Raw genomic sequence first — 26008 nt, 5'->3', positions numbered from 1 at the left:
AAACACTGAGATGCAGAAGGGCATTGTGAATGAGGTTTCTTGCCTATAAAAGGACAGAAATGCTGTGGCAGGATTTGAACCCTGTACCCTCTGATTGAAATCGTGGTGGGCAATCCACTAGACTGAATAAATCAATGAAACAGGTCAACCATATATTTGCCAACTCTTCATGATTTTCCTCTCTCTATTAGGGGGCCAGGAGGTATTGGGCATCGTGGCCAACATGGAGGAACTGGATTCCGATGCCTTCCCATCATGCCTTGCGGTGCGGCAGAACCTGTCCAACAAGGGTGCCTTGCAGCATCTGAAGTTGGTTCGCAGGGAGTGGCACAGCTCTGTGAATCAGCTGCTGGATGTGGTGGACAGCCTCATTGATTCCCACAAGTTTATGGAAGTGTCAGGTAAGGCACAGCCTGATTTCTTCCCTTTTCGTTTATATAAGGCCACCAGGTACAATATCTATAAAGTGGTGCAAAGAGCACATGAATGTTTATTTAGTGAGTGAACAAAGTGAACATAATATGAATATTTATTAAGTGAGTGCATGTCAGTATTGATAACATTGTGTACATCTACATTAACAGAGGTGGCCCCACAGTCACCTCGACCATTTTCAGGGGAGTTCTGAAAATAGAATCCATGACGAGTTTTCTCTTTCCCATTTTTCCAGAATCGTGTCTGGAGGACGACATTGAGGAGTGTCGCCAGGCCAGCCTGATCAACGACCCTGACCTGCTGTCAGAGGCTGCCAATCACATCCTGGGTCGATGCAAGAGGCTGCTGCACGTTGCTAGGCAACACCAGAACAAGAGCAGTGATGCTGTCTACAGGAATGGGCTGCAAGTCTTCATTGGGCAGGTGGAGAATGGTGAGCTGATATTCACCTGGTGGAGGTGTTTTGGTCTGTTGATTACAGACTGGTTGGTGTCTTGGGTTCTGGGCTTAGCACTATAATGCCATTCAGGGAACGACACTTCATGTATCAATTGAACAGAGTACAGTACCAAAGTGATGATGTTACAGTCTTCTGTTCAAGCATGACTAGCATCTCTTCTGTTCACAGGTTTCCAGCGTATATGAGGTTGTTTAGAACCAGTTTCCACAGTTATGAATGATTATGCAACACCTAAAAAGAATGTAGCTATTGGATTGGTTGATTGCCCATCACATGACATTCAGTTGAAAGTACCATTGAGGTGAAAGATAGAGGCACTCTATTCAATGAGGCAAAGCCGAGTTCAAAAGTAAAAGCGTGCCTTATCTTTTACAGAGTGCGAAATCTTGTACCATCGCACTTGTAACCATTCACTATTTGTATGCTATGTTGTCACACTTCGTTACTCTATTGAGTACATACCAGTACATCAAATGAAACAAAGCAGTTACAGAAGTCTCATTGAATTACGGGTAGGATAAAGGATGAGGTTATTCAATGTGAAAGTGAAGCATGCTTTCATGGAAACATTGATCTTGGTATCAGTCGTACCAGCACATGAAATGAAATGATTGTATCAAGGCTGGCTGTCTCCGCCTTGGAGTTCGTTCAACTGAGGCTTGCAAGGCACAATGGTAGGTTATTAGATGCAGAGATGTTTCTGCTATTGCCTATAAGAGTAGGAGAGCAATGTTTCCCATCATGTTGAGGTGGTGTGCATCACATTGCAGGCTTGCATGTACATGCTAGTCAGGAACTTCAAAGTTAAGAATTTGTATGTCAGACACAGGCTACTTAGTCATTCATGTACGTTCACCTGAATGCCACACACCCTCTAAGTATGTTAGGTTTATTTGCAAAACTTAATACTATGTTACATGAAGTTGTCACATTGTCGTATCAGATGATGCCATGTTTGACGACCTATCCATCGATCATAACAAAAGAGAAGAAAATGTAATGTGGCTTGTGGTCTTGCATTGTCTTTCTGCTAGTTAAGACCAAAACATTGTTAACTCCATTAACAATCATCTGCATTAATGCCCTTTTTGTTCTCAATTAATGAATTGCTAACTTCATACAAACTGGTGTTAGGTTAGAAAGACTTGTCCTGTGGAGCTACACAGCTTTGAATATGATCTCATTACACATATGACATTTCTTCACTCTCACTCACACTCCAAACAGCCATCCCGCTCGTCAAGAACGGAGCTCACTATGCGGTGGGCAACATCCGCAACAAGAGGGCCATTTCTGCCCTCCTCGACCACGCCCGTCACCTCCTCCACTGCATCCACAACCTCCACCAGGGTCTTGACCCGGCCAATCAACCCAGTATCCTCAGTCCACTGAGACTAGCCAGGCGCAGTGCAAGGGAGCATGGTGCAGCAATTGAAGCTACTGCAGACATAGAGGGTGAGCAATGATACCTGCCTCATTATGAAATCAGCCTTGTTATGAAGTCACTGTAACCATATAGAGTAAAACAAATTTCAGAATAACACAGCGGAATGGGAACCAACTGATAGACAAGATTTTAGTGAAATTAGGATTTAACTTTACAACAGCAGTTGCCTTTGGAAGTTTAGAGAATCCTCAAGCATATTTAGGGGGTACCTCATAATACCATCACTTGGTGTCATGGCAGTGATGACTCTTTCATAATAGCACTCAGTCTTTATATGCTGATAAAAGGTGAAGGTTTTGCCGTATGCCTGGAGAAATGAGTGCAGGATGTGTCTTGACAGACAGACTTATCTTTCAGCTATCCATGTGCACAGTCATAGTAGCTGGTTGACTCATATTGATATTGGTAAAGAGATTCTGTAAGCATGACTTGAGATTCAAGAAGTGTTTAAATTTCACACAGAAAATCAAGAAGAAAGGTCAGCCAAAATTTAGCTCTGAGTATTCTGTTTCTGCTTTGCAGCTGCTGGTGAAATTCTCTAGACAAAGAGTTTCTTGCACATCATGGTTTACCGCCTTTACAAGAGTGCAGGTGTGTTAGTAATTAATTGATGCTGTCTCAATAACTTGCAGCTGTCTCATTATAACAAGGCTTCAGTGAGCTTCATGTATCATTCCATAGGGGCTAATGAAAGAAACAAAAAAAAAAAAACTAGATCACTGCATCATGATATCTCCACTTCAGGTAGCAGTAGTTTGAAAAAAATATATATAATATAAAATGAAATAAAAAGATCTCCGACAGGAGCATGAGTGATTGGATTGAGACTCATCATAGCACTTAAGTCAGATTTATGGCTGCATCATTAAATAGATTCCTTCTTCCTCTCTCTCCATCTTCCTTCCCTGGGTCAGAATTCCTGATGGAAGCTGCACCAGAACCATCCCCTGTCAAACCCATCTCAACGAAGCCCAGATCTCGGCTGGAAGCCAGTGATGAGGACTACCTCAGCAAGTCAGTCAAACATCTCTCTTTCCTGGAGTCCACCCCCTCCTTTCGTCTCCATGGTAATGCCGTATCCACCCCACTGGCCGCATCCCACTTACACCAGACCAAGGGACTTCTTGAACACTCTCCCTTTCATCTGGGTCGTGACTCAAAACCTCTTCCACCCAAAAAGATTACCCGAGGTAGTTTGCTTGGCTCCTTTTAACATGCTTTCTTAGAGTTTTACGTCCCATTTATGTTGACTGTGCAACTCATACATTATGATTTTTTCACTCCCTATATTTACTGAATCTGTTTTGTTTGGCTTGGTGTAGTCATCTTGTGAAAGGTTACTTGTAATCTGAAATAATGAATTACATCTTATAGTCTGTTAATGAAGTAAACTTTGTCTTTGTGAAATAAGTGATTATTTTGCCCATTTTGCCTTAGTCTGACAAAATGACATTGCCTAGTATGCTCACGAGGGGGGGGGGGGGGGGGGAGGATTTCATGAAGCTTTTTTTTTTCAGATATTTTGTCTGACAAATTGTTAAAAGCTACTGAAATCCTTGCATCTGATTGGCTGACAGCAAATTTGTCAGACATAATGCATTATGAAATGCCCCCAGGTTGAAAATTCTTCAGGTTGAAAATTCTTCACTTACTTACCAGTGACTTTTGAATAAGCATGCTGCTATCAGAATAGGTGCCAATATTGTAGTATTTGGACAATAATCAATGAGTTGGTGTTGCTGTCACTGCTTTTGTTGTTTTCTAATTTTCTTCCCCTAAACAGATATGATTCAGAAGCTGGAAATGGCCTATCCCATGAATGAGCTGGTGAGGGCACTGTTTGCCAAACAGCGCGACCAAGTCAAGTCATACTGCGAAGAGACAAAGCACAAAGTGGACTGCTATCCTCCGCTCATTCAAAGGATGAAAAAGTTGAAGCTTGACGCCTCCAAAATTGGGTGAGTTCATGTCAATTTCCCTCCTTCTCCTTTCAAGGAGGTACCGCAGCTACTTTAGCTTGCCAGTGTGTGACACTAATCCTAAGCAAAAGAGATAAAGTATTAATGCATGCAGTACTAGATACTATAATTGCTTATCAGCAATGTGGACCAGTGTATTTCCAAGTACGTTGTGTACCAGATATACAATGTATGTGTTAGCCCTTAAGACAGTTTGATCTTTCCTCCCCCCCCCCCCCAAAAAAAAGGCAATTTGCTAGGTGGCTATGATAATCATAGGCGTACCCAGGATTTTTTAGAGGGGGGTGTTCAGTGGCGTACCGTGGGTCAAGACATGGGGGGGGGGGGGGGGGAGGGCGCACCTCATGGCCGGAAGCAACATCAGAATTGCATAATTGTACAATTAAATGCGAGCGAGCGGATCGAGCGAGCTTGAAAATTTTGATATTTTACAGTCCCAAAACTGCCGTTTGTAGCTATGTATAATAATATATGTATATATATATATATATATATATATATATTTGCTTTGGAAATTAAGGGGGTTGCACCGGGTGCAACTGCTGGCAGTTGCTGGCAGTAACATCAGGAGAATGGCATAACGATTAAATGCGAGCGAGCGAAGCGAGCGAGCTTGAAAATTTTGACATTTTAAGTCCCCAAACTGCCGTTGGCAGCTATATTTTTTTGCTTTAGAAATTAAGGGGAGGGGGCGCACTGGGCGCAACTGCTGGTAATTACTGACAGCAACATCAGGAGAATTGCATATGCGAGCGAGCGAAGCGAGCGAGCTTGAAAATTTTGACATTTTACAGTCCCCAAACTGCCGTTTGTAGCTATATTTTTTCGCCTTAGAAATTAAGGGGAGGGGAAGCACCGGGCGCAACTGCTGGCAATTACTGACAGCAACATCAGGAGAATTGCATAACGATAAAATGCGAGCGAGCGAAGCGAGCGAGCTTAAAATTTTTGACATTTTACAGTCCCAAAACTGCCCTTTGTAGCTATATTTTTTCGCTTTGGAAATTAAGGGGAGGGGCGCACCGGGCGCAACTGCTGGCAATTGCTGACAGCAACATCAGGAGAATTGCATAACGATTAAATGCGAGCGAACGAAGCGAGCGAGCTTGAAAATTTTGACATTTTACAGTCCTCAAACTGCCGTTTGTAGCTATACTCGCTTTAGAAATTAATGGGAGGGGCGCACCGGGCGCAACTGCTGGCAATTACTGACAGCAACATCAGGAGAATTGCATAACGATTAAATGCGACCGAGCGAAGCAAGCGAGCTTGAAAATTTTGATATTTTACAGTCCCAAAACTGCCGTTTGTAGCTACGTATAATAATATATGTATATATATATATATATATATATATATATATATTTGATTTGGACATTAAGGGGGTTGCACCGGGTGCAACTGCTGGCAGTTGCTGGCAGTAACATCAGGAGAATGGCATAACGATTAAATGCGAGCGAGCGAAGCGAGCGAGCTTGAAAAATTTGACATTTTAAGTCCCCAAACTGCCGTTGGCAGCTATATTTTTTCGCTTTAGAAATTAAGGGGAGGGGGCGCACCGGGCACAACTGCTGGTAATTACTGACAGCAACGTAAGGAGAATTGCATAACGATTAAATGAGAGCGAGCGAAGCGAGCGAGCTTGAAAATTTTGACATTTTACAGTCCCAAAACTGCCGTTTGTCGCTATATTTTTTCGCCTTAGAAATTAAGGGGAGGGGGCGCACCGGGCGCAATTGCTGGCAATTTGATAGCAACATCAGGAGAATTGCATAACGATAAAATGCGAGCGAGCAAAGCGAGCGAGCTTGAAAATTTTGACATTTTACATTCCCAAAACTGCCGTTTGTAGCTATATTTTTTCGCTTTGGAAATTAAGGGGAGGGGGCGCACCGGGCGCAACTGCTGGCAATTACTGACAGCAACATCAGGAGAATTGCATAACGATTAAATGCGAGCGAGCGAAGCGAGCGAGCTTGAAAATTTTGACATTTTTACAGTCCCCAAACTGCCGTTTGTAGCTATATTTTTTCGCTTTGGAAATTCGGGGGGGGGGGGGGGGGGGGGGGGGTGGGGGCGCACCGGGCGCAACTGCTGGCAATTACTGGCAGTAACATCAGGAGAATGGCATAACGATTAAATGCGAGCGAGCGAAGCGAGCGAGCTTGAAAATTTTGACATTTTAAGTCCCCAAACTGCCGTTGGCAGCTATATTTTTTTGCTTTAGAAATTAAGGGGAGGGGGCGCACCGGGCACAACTGCTGGTAATTACTGACAGCAACATAAGGAGAATTGCATAACGATTAAATGAGAGCGAGCGAAGCGAGCGAGCTTGAAAATTTTGACATTTTACAGTCCCAAAACTGCCGTTTGTCGCTATATTTTTTCGCCTTAGAAATTAAGGGGAGGGGGCGCACCGGGTGCAATTGCTGGCAATTTGATAGCAACATCAGGAGAATTGTATAACGATAAAATGCGAGCGAGCAAAGCGAGCGAGCTTGAAAATTTTGACATTTTACATTCCCAAAACTGCCGTTTGTAGCTATATTTTTTCGCTTTGGAAATGAAGGGGAGGGGGCGCACCGGGCGCAACTGCTGGCAATTACTGACAGCAACATCAGGAGAATTGCATAACGATTAAATGCGAGCGAGCGAAGCGAGCGAGCTTGAAAATTTTGACATTTTTACAGTCCCCAAACTGCCGTTTGTAGCTATATTTTTTCGCTTTGGAAATTCGGGGGGGGGGGGGGGGGGGGGCGGGGGCGCACCGGGCGCAACTGCTGGCAATTACTGGCAGTAACATCAGGAGAATGGAATATAACGGTTAAACGCGAGCGAGGGAAGCGAGCGAGCTTTAAAATTTTGACATTTTACCGTCCAAAAACTGTCGTTTGTGGCTACATGTATATATATATATTTTCGCATTGGAGGGAGGGGGCGCCCGGTGCGCCCCCTGGATCCGCCACTGGTCGTCAAGGGTGTCGGTTTATGTTCATGATTGGGGGAGGTATGACCAGCGAGCTTGAAAATTTTGACATTTTACAGTCCCCAAACTGCCGTTTGTAGCTATGTATAATAATATATGTATATATAAATATATATATATATATATATATATATATATTTGGTTTGGAAATTAAGGGGGTTGCACCGGGTGCAACTGCTGGCAGTTGCTGGCAGTAACATCAGGAGAATGGCATAACGATTAAATGCGAGCGAGCGAAGCGAGCGAGCTTGAAAATTTTGACATTTTAAGTCCCCAAACTGCCGTTGGCAGCTATATTTTTTCGCTTTAGAAATTAAGGGGAGGGGGCGCACCGGGTGCAACTGCTGGCAGTTGCTGGCAGTAACATCAGGAGAATGGCATAACGATTAAATGCGAGCGAAAGTCCACTTGATATGCTTTTTCGAGCACTTAAAAGGTTTTTTTTTTGAGGGTGATATAAAATCTGATAAATTTAAGAGGGGTCTTTTGAGGGTGATTTAAATGTATAAATAGGCAACCCTAAATTTTGATATATTTTGGCGGGCGAGCGAGCGCAGCAAGCGAGCCGAAAATTTTTATATTTCAGCTTTATATACATAACATGGAATTCTTGTCATTTTTGGTTGTTAAATCTTCAAATTACAATTCTAATCATAGTGACGGCCTTATAGATAACGATTTGTTCCAACAGTGTCCAACCCCATCCCGGTAGGGACTTAAAAAAAGTCCACATGATGTGCTTTTTCAAGTACTTATAGAAGGGGTCTTTTTGAGGGTGTTTTAAATGTAATAGATATTGAAGAATTTTGGCGAGCGAGTGCAGCGAGCGAGCCGAAAATTTTTGTATTTCAGCTTACAAAACATGGAATTCTTGTCATTTTTGGTTATTAAATCTTCGAATGACAATTCTAATCAAGATATAGTGACGGTCTTATAGATAACGATTTATACCAACAGTGTTCAACCCCAATCCCATCCCGGCAGGGACTTTAAAAAAGTCCACTTGATGTGCTTTTTCGAGCACTTAAAAGGTTTTTTTTTTTTGAGGGTGATATAAAATATGATAAATTTTGATAAATTTTAGCGAGCGAGCGCAGCGAGCGAGCCGACAATTTTTGTATTTCACCTTACAAAACATGGAATTCTTGTCATTTTTTGGTTATTAAATCTTACAATTCTAATCAAGATGGGATAGTGACGGCTTCATAGATAACGATTTATGCCAACAAACTAAGGACTTGGAAAAATACTCTAAATTACTACGAGTGAGTGACCCGAAATTTTTATATTTCCACGTCATCATTACGTTTTGTTCTTCTTTTTTTTTTTGGATAAATTTTGGCGAGCGGGCGCAGCGAGCGAGCCGAAAATTTGTATATTTCAGCGTTACAAAACATGGAATTCATGTTTTGTTTTTATCTTGTTTGATTTGGTTTTCTGTTTGCGCGTCAGCTTCGCGCGCGGTGCAGTAACGTAGTATTAACACGTACTGTACACGAGTTCTTTAGTGCGTATGATATTATGTAACTCCATAATGTATCATCATCCACACAAACATTAAAACAAGGAAGAGAGAAAGAAAAAAAATGAACGCAAAAGAAAGGAAATGCGGAATTCAAAACGGAAATAAAAGCGGTAAAGACAGCTTTTGTTTCATTTGTCAACATCTAAGCATTGCTGAAGAGGGGTGTTGAATAGCTCAAACACCTCCCTCTTGCCCAAGGGGGGTGTTTGAACACCTTAAACACCCCCCTTTTGGCAAAGGGGGGTGTTTGAACACCCAAAACACCCCCCCTCGGTACGCCCTTGATGATAATGATACCATCTTATTTTATCCAAGATGACTTTCTAAGTGTGAGCACTAGCTGCTCTTCCAGAGTGCTCTGCCAATGTAAAGTCAACCCAGCTTTGTCAGGTATCCATCTTCGTTCAAGTGCAGGATTTGAATTCAGGACCTGTCAGTCCAAGTGTTCAAAGCCTTTTCCACTGCTCGCTCCACAGTGGTCCCAGCAGTCATTGCCAGTACCATGAGATATCTCAAATGTATGTTGACCCCAGTCCCTGGCTGTCATATTAGATGCTTGGCACATCTTCCTTTTACAAGATGAAGTTACTGTAAAAGTGGAAATTTTCGCGGTGTTGAAATTTTTGCGCATTTTGCACAACCAGAAACTAGTGTGAAAATAAAAGCACGCGAATATTTTTGCTTGCCATATCTTCCAGTAGTTGATGTCTTGATTCTGCAAAATTAAAAACACATGAAACTCTTCTTACCCGGCCGAGTGCAAAAAATTTACACTAATTGGTTCATTGTCCTAACTTTTCCCACCTGTATGTAATCATACAGGCAAAGAAAGAAAAAAAAAAAAATCAATTTCAACCACAGGTAAGAGACTTACACCATTGTTTGTCTTTCCCACCCCTTTATTTTTCTTTGTTTGTTTCAGATCTATTGAATCCAAGGTCATGAGTCTTCAGCAGTTGACCTCTGACCTCATTGATCAGTTTGACAAGAGTCTCCATGGCGATGACAGTGACAAGGCAGACGCCGTAATCAGGGCGGAGAAGTGGAATGTCCACATGACGGAACTGGTGGAAGAGCTCCACAATTTGATTGGTTGGTGGACAGAGCTAAGCAGGAAGGCCAGCCATGCCTCCAAAACATCAGACATGACAAAGCTACAATCAGAGGTCAGAGTACTTTGATATTGTGACATAATTGTATGTGTGACAGTTGTGAGTGTATGTATGTGTGTATGCATAGGTATTATGTGTGTCTGTGTGTATGTAAATATATAACTATAAATCCAACTTTAGGGAGACATTATATGCTCATAATTACTTTATGATAGAGAAGACACAAGACCTTAGGGAGTTGTTTAGCCCTGGCATATGTATGTGCATTTTGAATCAATGTTTGTAAGTATATTACTCATGGAATTGCTGGTCTAACATGTTTCAATTTGATATTACTGTTTTCAAGCTTATTTTATTGGCAACATAGTGTCACATGGAATTTTACTTGTCCACATGATGAAAGATATACAGTAATGAGCATTAAATCAGTCATTCAAAGCAAATCAGACGGTTTCTCACATATTGCACTTTTATTCATCGACACAAGATACATCCCGAAAACTCAGCATATAGATGGTGTCAATATATCAGAATTCTTAGAGGGTTCGCATTCTGCAGTTAAGACTTTGATTCATAGAATCTTTCATGGCAGTAAGGTGAAAACAGCTGTCTCTAGAGTGTGTATTGAATGAAATTGCATTTTATATATTTTGAAAAAAAAAATACAACAGCTGGATCATGTAGCAACTCTGAAAGGCAACATCACAAACGTAATCAGTGTGGCCATTGGCTTGAAGGAAATCCTTCAAACCCTGGAAGGGGAGGATACACCCACCCATCTCATGCATATTCAACAGATTCAAAGCAAGGCTTCTGATTGGACAAAACTCACAAGTGCCCTGCATTCTCTGGGTAGTGGGATTCTCATAGATGCTGGTAAGTTGTGATTCAAACGTAAAATGCATCACGACACTCTAATGTGTGTTGACGTGACAAGTTTTACTTTCAGCATCCACTTCAAGAAATTGGCAGCAATAACTAGTTGCAGTAGAATTTATTGTATGAGATAGTATGATGTGTACTGACAAGCATTGCAGAGTTTACAAAGATGCTGTTGGGATGCTAGCTATCAGTTCAAGTGGCAAAATGCTTGATTAGCATGGAGTTCATACCACTTCATCCAATGTTAGCTGATAATAATTGATTTGATTTTGCAAATTTATATACTGGCATCATAAAACGCGAGTTGCATTGAAAAGGTGTAAGAGCAAATTTGAAAAAAGTGTAGCCAATAATGCAATGGCACTACGCACTCTTTCGGTTGTAATTTTGATAGAAAGGACATTGTCTTGCCTCAGAAGGCGAAGAGTGATCCAAGTGATATATTTTCATTGAGCAAGTGCATACTCAGCAATGTTTTCTTCCTACTATTGTAATTGGCTTTGTTGTCATGTATTCATATCAAGATCTTCACGTCTACACTCAACAAAAGAACAATAACTAACAAAAAAAGGTAAATATACTTGTGAATGTTCACCCTTTCCAGGTGACCGATCACTGCTGGACAGGTTAGAATACCTCAACCTGGACTGGGCAGTGAGTGGCCTGGAGCTCCTGGCCACCTTCGACCGCGTGGTGCTGGGTCAGAGGTCGCCGGACTTTGACGCCATGGCGGAGGCCATGAGGTCGGGTCAAGAGGCTCCCATGCTGGAAGAGGTCAGGAGGTTAAATGTCAAAGGAAAGGAACTCAGAGAGCAGTCCAACAAGGCCATCATAGGGTGAGAACAAAAACTGAAATTTTTGTAAAGAGAAAAAGCAGAAGTCATCATATTGTCTGTATGAAATATAATTGCACTGTTCCCTTGTTTCTCCTCTTCCACAGTTGGCTTCCAGAAAAATCAGATATATTATGTGCTGACATGTGAATATAAAAGCCTATCTGATTTGCGCATTGTTTTCCTGTACTGAGATACATGAAATGCAACATACAAGAATCTGTTGTTGATGTATTTTTTTTTCATATAGTTAGATAGTCTCCCTGTTTCTACGTTCACATTTTGTCACCATGCAAGTGAGCTGTAACTTACAGAAATGTACTATTCCTCATCCCCCGTCCCTTGTGCAGGTGCTTCGACGTAGGCAAGCAGATTAATCTGACCCAGGCACTGAAAGATCTGGACCTCTCCACCAATTCCCTAGCAACAGCAGCCATCTCCATGGTTACCATCTCTCAGGGTCAAATGTCATCGGATGTTGAGTTCCGCCTGCACAGGGTCAGCTTGCTTCACAGGGAATGGCTGGTGAAGGTATGTCAAGTGGAAGTTTTTTCTTTCAGCTGAATGCTCCAAAATGTGAAAGTTAATTTCTGCAGTTACATACAGCTCACATATGAGTACAATATCATTGCTCTTGTTACGCACGATTGGATTTTAGAGATGAATTTTGCAATATCAGGCTTCTCAGTCGATACTTATATTATCAAAACCTTCAGGTTAGCTTGCAAAGAAGGTGTATTTTTTTTCTCTTTTTCTCTCAAGGTTAGACTTATCATGGCACTAGATATTTATATAATACCCTAACTAGACTCTTCAATCTCATGGTTACGTGTTAAGGAGGGAAGGATTCCTGTTGGTAATAAAATGCTTCCTAGTAAGAGCTTTCCAGTTGAGAGGATTAGATCTTATTGCTGTTCTGTTCCTGTTCTCTCAGTGTAACGTGCATATGAGAGTGAAGATATGTAAACTAATTCAGCCACATCATGGTCTTTAACCCGTTGAGGATGGTTTGATTTTGCTACAACACACATTTCCCATAGACACCTGCCCGAGTTTACTCAGGAATTGTCCTCAACAGGTTAAAGGTCCTTTTGGTTGCTCTTATTCTTCATTACTTTTCAACATCTATGAGATTTTTACCATCGAGATTGTCATGCTCTTTGTGTTTCAGACTCAGCTAGTGGAATGTCTCATAGACAGCCTGGTGATTGAGATGCTGATACCCCTTGACCGGCTGACCGGGGCAGCTCTTGCTGCCAGGCAAGCACAGGGTAAGACTACATCCCAGATACTTAGCATGTGTCATCATTAGTGGAAGGGATTTGTGAATGGCAAATGATAGATTTTCCTTCTTTTGTATCGTTTTTCTGTCGATATATCCTTTTTTTATTCAAATTTATGAAGTTCTTCCGTCGTGATGTTTTCATTGCAACTGATTGACAAATTGCCCTACATCGACGTAAATAAGCACTGAATTGATCAGTGTTTTAGTAGTAGCCATGATAAAAATCATGGGCGTACATACTCGAGCAGGATTCGAACCCACGACCTCCTGATCACCGGACAGGCGTCATCTCCACTAGACCACCGAGCTTTCGCCCGACAGCAAGTGTTGGTTCTAATCCTTATAGCATGCAGCGGGTACTGCTTTTGTTATTCAAATTTATGAAGTTCTTCCGTCGTGATGTTTTCATTGCAACTGATTGACAAATTGCCCTACATCGACGTAAATAAGCACTGAATTGATCAGTGTTTTAGTAGTAGCCATGATAAAAATCATGGGCGTACATACTCGAGCAGGATTCGAACCCACGACCTCCTGATCACCGGACAGGCGTCATCTCCACTAGACCACCGAGCTTTCGCCCGACAGCAAGTGTTGGTTCTAATCCTTATAGCATGCAGCGGGTACTGCTTTTGTTATTCAAATTTATGAAGTTCTTCCGTCGTGATGTTTTCATTGCAACTGATTGACAAATTGCCCTACATCGACGTAAATAAGCACTGATTTGATTAACAAAAGCAGTACCCGCTGCATGCTATAAGGATTAGAACCAACACTTGCTGTCGGGCGAAAGCTCGGTGGTCTAGTGGAGATGACGCCTGTCTGGTGATCAGGAGGTCGTGGGTTCGAATCCTGCTCGAGTATGTACGCCCATGATTTTTATCATGGCTACTACTAAAACACTGATCAATTCAGTGCTTATTTACGTCGATGTAGGGCAATTTGTCAATCAGTTGCAATGAAAACATCATGACGGAAGAACTTCATATATCCTTTTTTTGTTGTTGTTTTAATTAAAGACAGAGAGCTGCATTGGGGAGTATTACATAGTGTGCTTATCAGATAGTCAAAATCATTCAAACTAAATTGAATGAGATGTGGCTAGTGTAAAATGGCAGAGAGGGCTCTTTGATGAGATGATATTTGATGCTGGTCTTGGATGGGCTATAAAATTTTGTGAATTGGAGCCGATGGCCTTTTTGGCAGCATGAAATTGCAACCGACATCCAGTGCATATCTTGGCGCTCGCGAAATTTGCGAAATTAAAATGCACGTGAACAGTCCTTGTGTTACGGTATATACCTTGTAAGTACTTACCTCATTAACCTGACTGAGTTATCTTCGTCCTGATGGTGTTTCAGGTCCTTCCAGGCAGCAGATCATGGAAGAGTTCCAGGCACAGGCCGATGGACTCAGCCAGGCCGTGACCAAGATCAGACAGGACTGTACCATGCTGCTCCAGGGGGTGTCCAACCTCCCTGAGAGGGACACCATCTTTGAGTGTGTGGACACCCTGGCGAGGATCACCCCTAGTGTGCTCTTGAAGATGCGGCAAATGGCAGGTGAGATGAGCAAGAGATCCCATATACATAGCAAACGTATATTTATGGACACACACGCATGCACTCACACAAGCAAGCACAAGTTAGGAAGCAATTCACTGATCCCCACAAGGGTGTCCATTTTACTAAGAGGTTTGCCATTATAAATAGCTGCAAGCAGTAACTAGGGTATCTGCCGAGGAAAAAACAACCAGTCAGTCATAAATAGTTTGTTAAATGCTATCAGTCCAATGGCAATTTTTTGTATTTACTGAAATTGCAAGTCTTCCTCTGAACTTGGTCCCTGACTTGCCCACTGATATGTGTGCCACACTATTATTGGGATGAGCACACTGGCACATTGGTATATAGTGATGCTGCTCCATATACATAAGCTATGACAGTTAGAGACTAGAATTGATTAAAAAAACCACCATTCTAGGAAGGAAATGAAATTTTCTGTAAATATTTCAATGGAATTAGTTATAGTTTTTAAAATCAATGAGGGAAAATGGAAGGGTAAAGCCAAATTGTCCTGAAAAGTGGTTTCTGGTTCAGAAGCGATGAAAATGAGACATAGAGAGTTTGTTACATTGAATCTTGTCACACTTAGACGTTGTTCCTGTCAAAGTAGTTGCAGATTGTCGGGTGAGCGCTGTACCTGTGATTATGACAAGGAGAATGACAGGCATGAAAATGAGGCAAGTGAAATACACGAGGTTTTCAGCAATTGTCTCTTCTTTGGCTTTGGAGAATTATCAATGTACCACACTCAGAAATCAGAGTGCAATTTGTACGTGGGAATAGATTTAAAACATGATTGTTACATCGAAACTCTTCTTTCCAGATGGCTCCTCTGTAAGTTCTAATAGTGATGTCACGAATCAAAAGCGGGAGTGGGCGTGTTACACCAACGCCCTGATCTCTGCCATCAACAGTCTTCCGGGCGTCGACTTCGCCATCAAACAAGGTAAGACAAATTGATCTGGGCCCTGTTCTATCAAACGATATAATCAATTGTAAATTCCCTTACCACACAGGCTGCCTAGACCTATGATAGAAATCAACTATATAATTGAATTATAACTCTTCGTAAAACAGGGGCCAGAGATGTTCATCCTGAAAGAAGTAAGTAATGGAAACTTCACACCAGCCCACCTCCTCAGCACAATTTACACGTTATGATCCTAGAGCTGCTATCACAAGCTGAAAATAAATGAGGACATGAGGGAAAGTATGTAATTCTCTATGGCCATTATCAAGACCCCTTGGGAATGTAGTTGCTGCCATTTGCTTTAACTGTTTTTGTTGTTTCCACCATTACTGTAGGTAGAGTCTGAAAATAAGACAGTAGTCCTGCACAAATGATTACTGGCGCAGTATTCTTCAGTGAAAAGTTGAAAATACCCTGTTTTCTCTCGTGCAAAACTTTGTCAGTGATTGGGATAAGTATGCACCAGTTTTGTTGCGATTTAGGCAAAGATGTGTAAACTTCATTGAAGTGTTATCAAGAGCTATGGCAATGTTTTTCTGATATTGTCCCCCTCTTTAAGCTACCTTTGCAAACCAAGTCACTGAGGTGCAAAAATTCACAAATTTTGTCCTGTGTTTTTGTGACAGAGATGACAAGATCTCTGCTGCAAGACAAGTCACCAACTCCTCCTGGCGCCAATGCGTCCCTCCTGAACACCAGCTTCCCCACCCCTATGGCAGGAATGGGCCAGCCTGCTTTCTTCAGCCCGCCCACCATTCCACAGCTCACTCCTGAGCAGTGGCGGTTGCTGCAGACTTTGCCACAACAAGGTGAGTATATAATGTTTATGTGTGTGTGTGTGTGTGTGTGTATGTGTGTGTTCTCACCAATTGATATATCATAATTCAATGAGGAGCTGTTGGTACACAGTGGGTAAAACCATGAATTGCAGCAAACAACAACAACAACAATAAAACCCTGAAGATTTTCTGATGCTGTTTTAGTTTCCATATTACACATGAGTGTGCGGACCTCCAGGAATAGTGTCGATGCTGTATTCATAAAAATACTGCATGTGACAAGTTATTCCTTGGAGATTCATTTGGCTGTGAATATCATGATGTTTCCAGATGATGTGTGGAAGAAACAGGACTTGCTAGTTTTTATGAATGTTTGTGAAGAGCAGGCTATTGCAGCCGTATGAAATAGCATGCATCATGTTGTTTGCAATACTACATAGTGTGCCATTTATTTTTACATTTGAATGTACACATCAAGTGCGGAAGCAATAACCTACATCACACATCTTTTGGTAAGTAGTGCTGACCTCCCCAAGTGGTGAAGGCTGTTTTATACCAGCCTTTGCTGTTCTTGTTTGTTTTGCATCTTTGTTGTTGTTCTGGAAGTGTATTTTCCTTTTCCACAGAAATATGGGGAGTGGATATTCAATCCAGTAACTGGTGTGTGTATGCATATGACTGTCATATGTCATATTGTATTGAGCTTGAAAGATTTATCTCGTGTACCAGGTGTTCCAGTCATCCAGACTCCACCAGGAGGAGGCTCACCCTATTTCCATGGCAACCATCCTCATCACATGTCGTCCGGGATGACCACACCCATCCGCAACATGACAACACCGCGGATCGTGGAGCCATCTTCTGCATCTCCAAGGTCTGTCTTCTCAACACTGATGTGTGTCTGTACAGATGTTATTTCTGGAGTACCGGTACTTGTTATGACCTACATGTTCAGCAACACAGGGACTGAATGCCATGACTACAAATAGATTTGTATCCCAACTAGAGGAACCTCAGAATCTTTGCTGTGTGTCATCTTAGCACCATATCTGTTTTTGATGTACCATGGTCATTAGCACTTCCACAAGCTTTAGTTGCCGGACAAAATACTTATATAATATTGGATGGCCTTGAGATTAATACAAGGAAATATTGGACGAGCTATGCACAAATATTGGACGAGTCGAAGACGAGTCCAATATTTTGCTTAGCGAGTCCAATATTTCCTTGTATTAATCGAAAATAGGACATTCAATATCATCATTATTATCCTACAGAGGATTTTAGCAAAGAATGTTTTCACTCAGGCCTACCCTTTCTGTCTCCGACTCCGAGTGCTGTTCCTACTGTGTAGTGATCGGGGGGGGGGGGGGGGGGGGGGGGGGGGGGGGGGGGGGGGGGGGGGGGGGGGGTGTTTCACAAAGCCGTTCTTAAAGTTAAGAAGGACTTAAGTGCGACTGGTGATCAGTTCTTGTGTGCCATACCTATTAGAATCTCAATAATTCAGCACAAGAACTGATCACCAGTCGCACTTAAGTCCTTCTTAACTTAAGAACGGCTTTGTAAAACACCCCCCTGACATGGGGTATGGTACATGTACACTCTTCAGTGCAAGTTAATCCACTTCAGTCTCTGATAAAACAGTGATCTATGTATCCAAGGTAGCCGTCATGTTACTGTTTAGCTAATTAAGACCAGAAATAGATGTATTTGTATCCGAGATCTGAGAAAGAATTCACGTCATATCTATACCGTAGATCGTGAAAGATCGAATTAGGCTACTACTACCACAACTAGTCCTACTGTGCTGTATATAACGTATTGTACACACGTACGTACATGTACAGTAACTGTAATGACATCGCGCATGCAAATGCAAGCGCAGCGGCGGTGGCCGGCTACATTATATCGCGCGCGCGGGCTATCTAGCAGTAGCGCTGAGCATGCAGAGCTGCAGATCAATCGTCGCCTTGCGCCTGCATGCACAAAAAAATGCAACTTGTTTTCATCAAACCTAAATTTAACTTCCTGTTATGAAAGTGATATTTTGAAAAATTGTGTGAAAAACAATTTCAACTAATATATGAAATGTGTTTGTATAAACACAGAATTTTAGAAGAAACGATATTCTAGTTAATTCGTGATTGACCAATCACAGACGTTTTTACTTCTTATTTCATGTCATCTCGTATATATCTCAACCAATCACGGTGCAGTTTATTAAAACTTTAGGGAATCCCCCTCTTGCCGTCCAATATTTTAAATATTGGTCGCCTCGGCAAAAAATATTGGTCGAGTTCAACAAACTTTTTAAGTGGGTTGGAGGTTATGAGGTGCGTCGACAAAATAACACTTGTATTTGGGCTCTAAAAATCCTCTGTATGGATAATAATCAAATATATTGTAGTCCTCTTATTGCAAAGTGTTGAGTGCCGTCTTCTATTGGTAGTTGGTCTTTGAAAAATGTCTCCAAATGTTGGATAATGCCGTTATTGGCACTTAAATGGAAATGTGGAGGTGTTGTGGATGAGTTGATAAGAACACATGCCTCTGAATCACATGAGTGTGGTTTGGGTTTGTGGGTTTGATCCCAATAAAGGCCTACACTACATGTTTGCCCTTCAGCAAGGCACTTTGACAACATTGCTGCTCTCCACCCGGGAGTAAAAATGGGTACATGGTAGGATGAGAATGATATTTGATCAGCATGTGCACTCCTGTAAGATGACGACTGCCTGGAATTTGTCCCAGGGAGTGGAGAGTGAGTGCTGTCAGTGCTGGTTGGGAGTAATGTAGGCCTATCCAGTGACTGGGGTAAGAATCATACTTATGTACCTTGAGCACTCTTCAGAGTGGTTTGGCACCATATTAGTCATACATGTATATATACCTGTATTATTACTATAATGCAAGTCATCCCACTTAAAGGAGACCTCCGGATGATTTTCAGATTTTTACATTTGAACAACTATAAATTAGTTATACTGAGGACAGAGTTTCAGAATTTGTGATAATTGGGATGAAGAATAAGAATATTTTCAAAATTTAGAACAAATTGCAATGAACAAGGATGATGACATGGCAGAGTCACCATAAGAATGCATGAGTTGGGGCTCAAGGAAGCAGAACAAAAGAAGAAGGCATGCATAGATTAAACACAGGTGAACTCGCAAGCAAGCGGTATTGTAATAGAATTACACTGCTACATTTCTTAAATATGTGAACCTCCTATGTCATCACCCTTGTTCAGTGTAATTTGTTTAAGGTTTTTCAAGCTATTGTTTCTCTGCTCAAGAAACACAATAAATTCCACAAATCTATACATGGAGTTGTCGATTTATGTACTACATGATGTGAAATTATGAAAATCGTCTGGAATGTCCCTTTAATAGGAGTAATGATATTTCAAAACAATTTTAATTTTTATGCAAGTCATGTCTATCCAATCAGAATGACGACAAGTGACCAATTCAAATCTCTTTGTCTGGGTTTTGTCTCCTAGGCAACAAGGTGCCAGCGTTCATGACCTGTCTCCTGGTCGTCTGAGGTCACTTCATCACAGCTTCCACAGCAGCCATGACCAGGTGGACGCTGGTGACCGGAAGGTGGCGACATCAAAGAAGAAATCAGCACAGACTGAGACAGACTTGGGTACAGCTGGGTGAGTTCAGTTTTGATTCTGCTTTCAGTAATTTGTCATTTTTTTTTTTTTGGGGGGGGGGATGGAGGAGGGGTTGTCATCTCACATATTCACAGTACCATATGAAAAATTGAATTATTGATATCTCATGCAATTGTTTATCATAACCTTTAGCTTGAAAATGTCTTTTTTTGTCATTGGAGACATGCTAATATTTAACTGCACCCTTGATACAATGTTGATCTGACAGTGTGTTCGAAATATCCTATTGCATTTTATGTGGATGGTTCCATATGATGTCTTCATATTGATAACATATTTGGGCTAGTGTAGATTAAGCAAAAAAAGGAAGTCCAATATTGAGTCACACTCCAAGGTTCTGTCATCAAATTAGAAAGTTGGTATCAAAGTAAAATGCAGGTTAATGTTCAAATTGATTCTCAGGAATAGAATAAAATCAGACCAACTCAGTGGCAGAATATTCATTAGAAAATCTGGCACACAAGAAACTTAAGTGATATTAAAGGCTCACATGTTTCCCTTGAAACAGGGATGTCCCTTGCCATCACATATACAAATGAGATGGGGAAATAATATCATCATCCCCACCCCCCCCCCCCTGACTCTACCCATGGTTAGGACAAAAATATACTAGGAATCATATGAATGAGTATTAAGCATCCTTTTGCCGCAAAACCTTCTCCCCTGTAAAGGCCATAATTTATTGTGTCATTGATATCCACAAACTAACATTACTTTTGTATTGTTCTATCTTACTTTGCAGCCCTTTTAGGAGCAGACATCTTGGACTGGGAGAGTAAGTTGCACGTCATTTTGGTTTATAATGAGTTTTATCATCTTCAAAGACACACGGCAAGAATATTCCACAAATTAAAAACATTGTTATGATGTAGCTATGTAATTGTCCTGAATTGGTAGGACTTAGCTAATAATGTATTGATGGCTAGTTGTAGGGCACGGTATGGTGTAGTTCCTCTGATTGACCTGAAATCCTAGTGCTATCAAGGGTCTTTATTGTAAAATGGTAAAATGTGAACCTTTGGAATATAATGTATATCGGTATGTGCAACTGACATGTGTAAAATTTGTACTTGTATCTGAAACTTTGTGAATAAGCACTTTTGAGTATTAATAAGGAAAGACGTATAAACTGGCATTGATGCTGACTATAATGGACCAAAAAGTGACACACCCATCGGTAGTGGAGAAGTTAAGTTCCTTTTTTTTTTCTCGATCTGCTTTCTCAGCACGCCCAGGTCCTTGAAGATGAAGTCTGCGAGTACGTCCAGCCTGCTGTCGGTCAACAGCAACGGGGTATCCGAGAGTGGCTCGGTCCAGTACTCTAACTCAATCACGGTCAGTACAGACCACAACTTTATCAATATCATCAATATTTAACAATTTTAATCAGTCAATCATGGAGTCTGCTGTGGCTATAGAAGTCATGATATACAGGTGCAATCTTCATCTAGGCTTTGACCAAGCTGGTTTACTACTTATAACTAGTGCTTTTCTCTTTTGCAGACACGATGTGGTGTGACTTTCTTGTTTACTCATCATTTGATGATAATAATTCACAATATTTGTAAAGCTCTCATCACATTCAAATGTCTCTAAGTGCTGAGAAGAAAGAGAAAAAGGAAAGAAGGTACAGTATCAGAATGTTCAGATGTAATGACAATTACTAGTTGCCCATGCTACGGCATGAGACTGTTGAAGGAAGAAAATATAAATATTTAATATTTGCATATAGAATATGTTTCATTATGATACTGAATGTGCATCTCGTAATGTGTCCTTTCAAGGGTCTGTGATGGTGCATGTATGTATTATTTATTTCTATATGCAAAATGTTGATGGTATCTTCACCCTTGGTAAAATGGAAGGCATAAGAAGCTGAAAAGCTGTGGTTGTACTGTATGGGTTCAATTGTTCCCTGTCTGCTGTTAAAATATTGTGATGCTCTCTTGGTCACTCAGGCCGCGGCCCTGGCTCTTCAGCAAGAGACTGACCGCTGGGAAGAGGACAAGAATGAGATCATCAAGGTGGCAAGGGTCATGGCCGGTCAGATGGGACTTCTGGCCAAGTATGCACGCAGACATTCCTGCATTGAGGTAAGCGAGTGTCTTCTTTCAATTCAATGCGCTTTAATTTGAAGTTTCTTCATGCATTTTTACTTCAAATATTATGATATTATGAAGAATGAATGACAGAGATACAAATGTCAAAGAAAGATGAGATGTCGCAATGTATACAAATATTGTACATCATAAAATTTCATATAGAATATACATTTCAACGACAGGATACGTAACAGAGTAAGTATCATGAGTAAAGTATCATAACTCTAATTGAATGGCATATAAACATGAAGTGTGTATTATGCACACAGTATAGTTGTCCCCGCCGAACGAGTTCGAGCAGGGGACTATGAAACGGGCTCCGTACGTGTGTGTGTCCGTCCGTCTGTCCGTCCGTCCGTCCGTCCGTGTGTGATCAAAATGTTGAATTTGCTACTTCTCTGTCATTTATGAGCCAATTTTAATTCTGTTTGCTTTATATGATAGCACTACATGGGAGCTTTGTAACTTCTACACAGAATTTCAGTTGTGACCTTTGACCTTGACCTTTGACCTATATTGTACATTTTGCTTCAAAATGCTACTCCTTCGCCATTTCTACCCCGATTTCAATTCCGTTTGCTTTGTGTGATGGCACTAGGTGAGGGCTTCAAAACTTGTATACAGAATTTTGACCTTTGACTTCTTTGACCTTTGATCTTGATTTTTGACCTATATTGTACATTGCTACAAAATGCTACTCCTTCGCCATTTCTAACCCGATTTAGATTCCGTTTGCTTTATGTGATGGCACTAGGTGAGGGCTTCAAAACTTGTACACAGAGTTTTGACCTTTGACTTCTTTGACCTTTGACCTTGATTTTTTACCTATATTGTACATTTTGCTACAAAATGCTACTCCTTTGCCATTTCTAACCCGATTTCGATTCCATTTGCTTTATGTGATGGCACTAGGTGAGGGCTTCTAAACTTCTACACAGAATTTTGACCTTTGACTTCTTTGACCTTTGACCTTGATTTTTGACCTATATTGTACATTTTGCTACAAAATGCTACTCCTTCGCCATTTCTAACCCGATTTCGATTCCGTTTGCTTTATGTGATGGCACTAGGTGAGGGCTTTAAAACTTGTATACAGAATTTTGACCTTTGACTTCTTTGACCTTTGACCTTGATTTTTGACCTGTATTGTACATTTTGCTACAAAATGCTACTCCTTCGCCATTTCTAACCCAATTTCACTTCCGTTTGCTTTATGTGATGGCACTAGGTGAGGGCTTCAAAGCTTCTACACAGAATTTTGACCTCTGACTTCTTTGACTTCTGACCTTGATTTTTGACCTATATTGTACATTGGCTACAAAATGCTACTCCTTCGCCATTTCTAACCCGATTTCGATTCTGTTTGCTTTATGTGATGGCACTAGGTGAGGGCTTCAAAACTTCTACACAGAATTTTGACCTTTGACTTCTTTGACCTTTGACCTTGATTTTTTACCTATATTGTACATTTTGCTACTAAATGCTACTTCCGGCGGGGACATACATTGTATATTACGCACCGCGTAATTTCTACTTTTCCTTGTTTTAACTGACTTGTGCTTTTGCTACTTAGTAGGTATTTGAGGTAAAGATAGTAACTGGCTGGTTCCTCTTGGTGCCATTTATACCTTAAAGGGGAAGGCTAGTAACTGATCAGTGGGAATCAGTGGAAATGCTGGGAGATGATTGTTCCAATCCTTATGGGATTCATTCAAGAGTTCATTGTATATCTATTGTTGTGTGAAAATGATTTGCTTCAGAACGGTCTCATATTCAAGTAATGTGCAGTTTAATGCTTCCAGGTTAGCGTCCCTGGTCAGTGACGGAGCATTAATCTGCACATTACTTGAATATGAGACCGTTCTGAAGCAAATCATTTTCACACAACAATAGATATACAATGAACTCTTGAATGAATCCCATAAGGATTGGAACAATCATCTCCCAGCATTTCCACTGATTCCCACTGATCAGTTACTAGCCTTCCCCTTTAATTGACCATCTGTAAGAATGTTATATTTTGTCTTTTTCATCAAATCCAGTCAAACTTATGTTTTCTTGGACTTAATTATTTTGGTGTGGATTTTACGTATTGATTTGGATGCACATTTTATCTTTATCTTCATCCCACAGGACAAAAGGGATTTGATCTCCACAGCCAAGGCCATCGCTGCTAATGGAGCCGTCATCGTCAAGTTTGCTGACATCATTGCGAAAAACTCTGTCGATCACAGGTGAGCAGTGGAGAATGGCTTCATGGCTGTCTGTTAGTTAAATGTGTTAAAAAAGTTTCAAGTATGCAAAGGATATATGCCTTGGAATTGTCTCAACATGTGTGTATGGATACATGTATGTGTCTGTCTGCTGAAATGATGTGATTTTCATGCATGTCACTACGTTCCATCAAAACATATTCCCTCTGAATTAGACTTTGATTAAGCAGGAGTTGAATTAAACAGCCTACTTTACTCAGAACGTTTTTTGTTTTGTTATGTTGTTTGATGATATGGCTTTCCTTGTTTCAAACTGCCTAATTCAATCTAATAGTACTTTTATAGGGTTTCGTCCTAATAATTCTTGACAGAAAAACTATATCACACTTAATTCATTATTTGGTAGATCAAAAATTTTAATTTGAGGGATGAGTGAGTGAAACAACAACTTCACTCATGAATGTTACCTTTGCAATGAGCTCAAACTTTATATGTCACCCACCGGATGGACAGATTCGCGGAAGAACTCCGTGCCGAATCTCAGCACATCCCGTCCCTCAGCACCCAGCTAAACATCTTGGCCAGCGTCAAGGCTGCGACCCCGGATGACCTCACGTCCAACGCCATGCTGGTGAAGAACGCCGAGAACCTCATGGGTGCCGTGGTGAAGACTCTGAAGGCAGCAGAGGCGGCCTGCGTCAAGGTGAATGAACTTAACGATACTCACGATTCTCAACGAATGGCAGTGTGAAATTGATTGATATAATGTATGAGTGTGCTTGTCTTCTTTGTGGAAAAATTGCTGTGTGTTAATGTGCTTAGATATTGCTTGTATGTACACATCAACTCTTCTGACTACTCAGCTTTGGAATGTGATACATCATGTTTGGGTTATGTGGTCAAGTGGGAGATTATACCGTCAGAAATGACATAGCAATATCACATCAAGTGAGACTGAAATATTGATACCTCATATGTGCATCTGCTGATAGATTAACAATGTTTGGCTTCCTTTATTTCGTTTTTTTTTCATGCCACTGACATCCAGGGCTTGCAGTCCAGTGATGGGGGAGAGCCAAATTCGGACGCGGATGAACAGGAGGCAAAGGCGCTGGCTATGCAGTGGAAGCGCAAGCTGCACCGCCATCGCCTGATAGAAGCGTCCAGCGAGGATACTGACCACCTGGGCCTGAGAAAGATCAAGAAGAACATCTCGGCGCCCTCGCTCACCGAGATTGTGATGAAGTAATGACGAGCCAGGTGGTAGCATCTCTGTGTTACTCACAAGTTTACACTGTTGGATGTAGCTTTCTGCATTTTTAACTTCTCACAGGCAAACTTGGGGAAAAACTTACTTTTCGTGTATTCAAATGGTTTCAGGTCCAGGTGTCATGATGATGATATCAGTGTGCCATGGTACATCATACCTGGGTATTAGGGGTTTATCTTTTATCAGGGCACTTAAAGGTTTTAGTCGACAGTATTTTGTAAAGTACTTAAGATACAGAATGCGATGTTATACCATCATAAGTGCTTAAGAATGAATTCATTCAGTTTACAGAGGAAGTTACAGATTGTGTGGATGTGAAACACCTCATGGGAAAGCCATCATGGACAAAAATCCAGTTATTGTCATTGTAGTGCTGCATTGTAGTAAGAAATCACTGCTGAACCATTGTATCTATGTAATGAAACTTTGTTGATAATAGATTGGCGTATCAAAGATATTGTAACTATCATGGCCATTTTTTTA

The 26008-nt window shown here is 41.1% G+C and overlaps 1 protein-coding gene across 1 annotated transcript in view; it reads left to right on the top strand.

The window, feature by feature from the left end:
- Positions 1 to 25504, top strand: part of LOC139708724 (uncharacterized) — a 38352-nt gene extending 12848 nt beyond the window's left edge. The window contains exons 11-31 of the mRNA XM_071620658.1: positions 192 to 401; positions 671 to 868; positions 2123 to 2350; positions 3257 to 3532; positions 4126 to 4300; positions 9755 to 9998; positions 10616 to 10820; positions 11431 to 11662; positions 12010 to 12190; positions 12831 to 12930; positions 14306 to 14506; positions 15333 to 15455; positions 16106 to 16288; positions 16988 to 17161; positions 19721 to 19919; positions 20683 to 20715; positions 21167 to 21275; positions 21899 to 22033; positions 24176 to 24276; positions 24769 to 24958; positions 25304 to 25504. Of these exons, the coding sequence (XP_071476759.1) occupies positions 192 to 401; positions 671 to 868; positions 2123 to 2350; positions 3257 to 3532; positions 4126 to 4300; positions 9755 to 9998; positions 10616 to 10820; positions 11431 to 11662; positions 12010 to 12190; positions 12831 to 12930; positions 14306 to 14506; positions 15333 to 15455; positions 16106 to 16288; positions 16988 to 17161; positions 19721 to 19919; positions 20683 to 20715; positions 21167 to 21275; positions 21899 to 22033; positions 24176 to 24276; positions 24769 to 24958; positions 25304 to 25504 (3698 nt within the window). The remainder of the gene's footprint in view (positions 1 to 191; positions 402 to 670; positions 869 to 2122; positions 2351 to 3256; positions 3533 to 4125; positions 4301 to 9754; positions 9999 to 10615; positions 10821 to 11430; positions 11663 to 12009; positions 12191 to 12830; positions 12931 to 14305; positions 14507 to 15332; positions 15456 to 16105; positions 16289 to 16987; positions 17162 to 19720; positions 19920 to 20682; positions 20716 to 21166; positions 21276 to 21898; positions 22034 to 24175; positions 24277 to 24768; positions 24959 to 25303) is intronic.
- Positions 25505 to 26008: the final 504 nt, after the last annotated feature.

Source organism: Diadema antillarum, unplaced genomic scaffold, assembly GCF_040938485.1.
Source record: "Diadema antillarum isolate AM-2024a unplaced genomic scaffold, OU_Dant_1.0 seq00001370_RagTag, whole genome shotgun sequence".
Taxonomy (NCBI): Eukaryota; Metazoa; Echinodermata; class Echinoidea; order Diadematoida; family Diadematidae; genus Diadema; species Diadema antillarum.
This window is presented reverse-complemented; position numbering and strand designations above follow the sequence as displayed.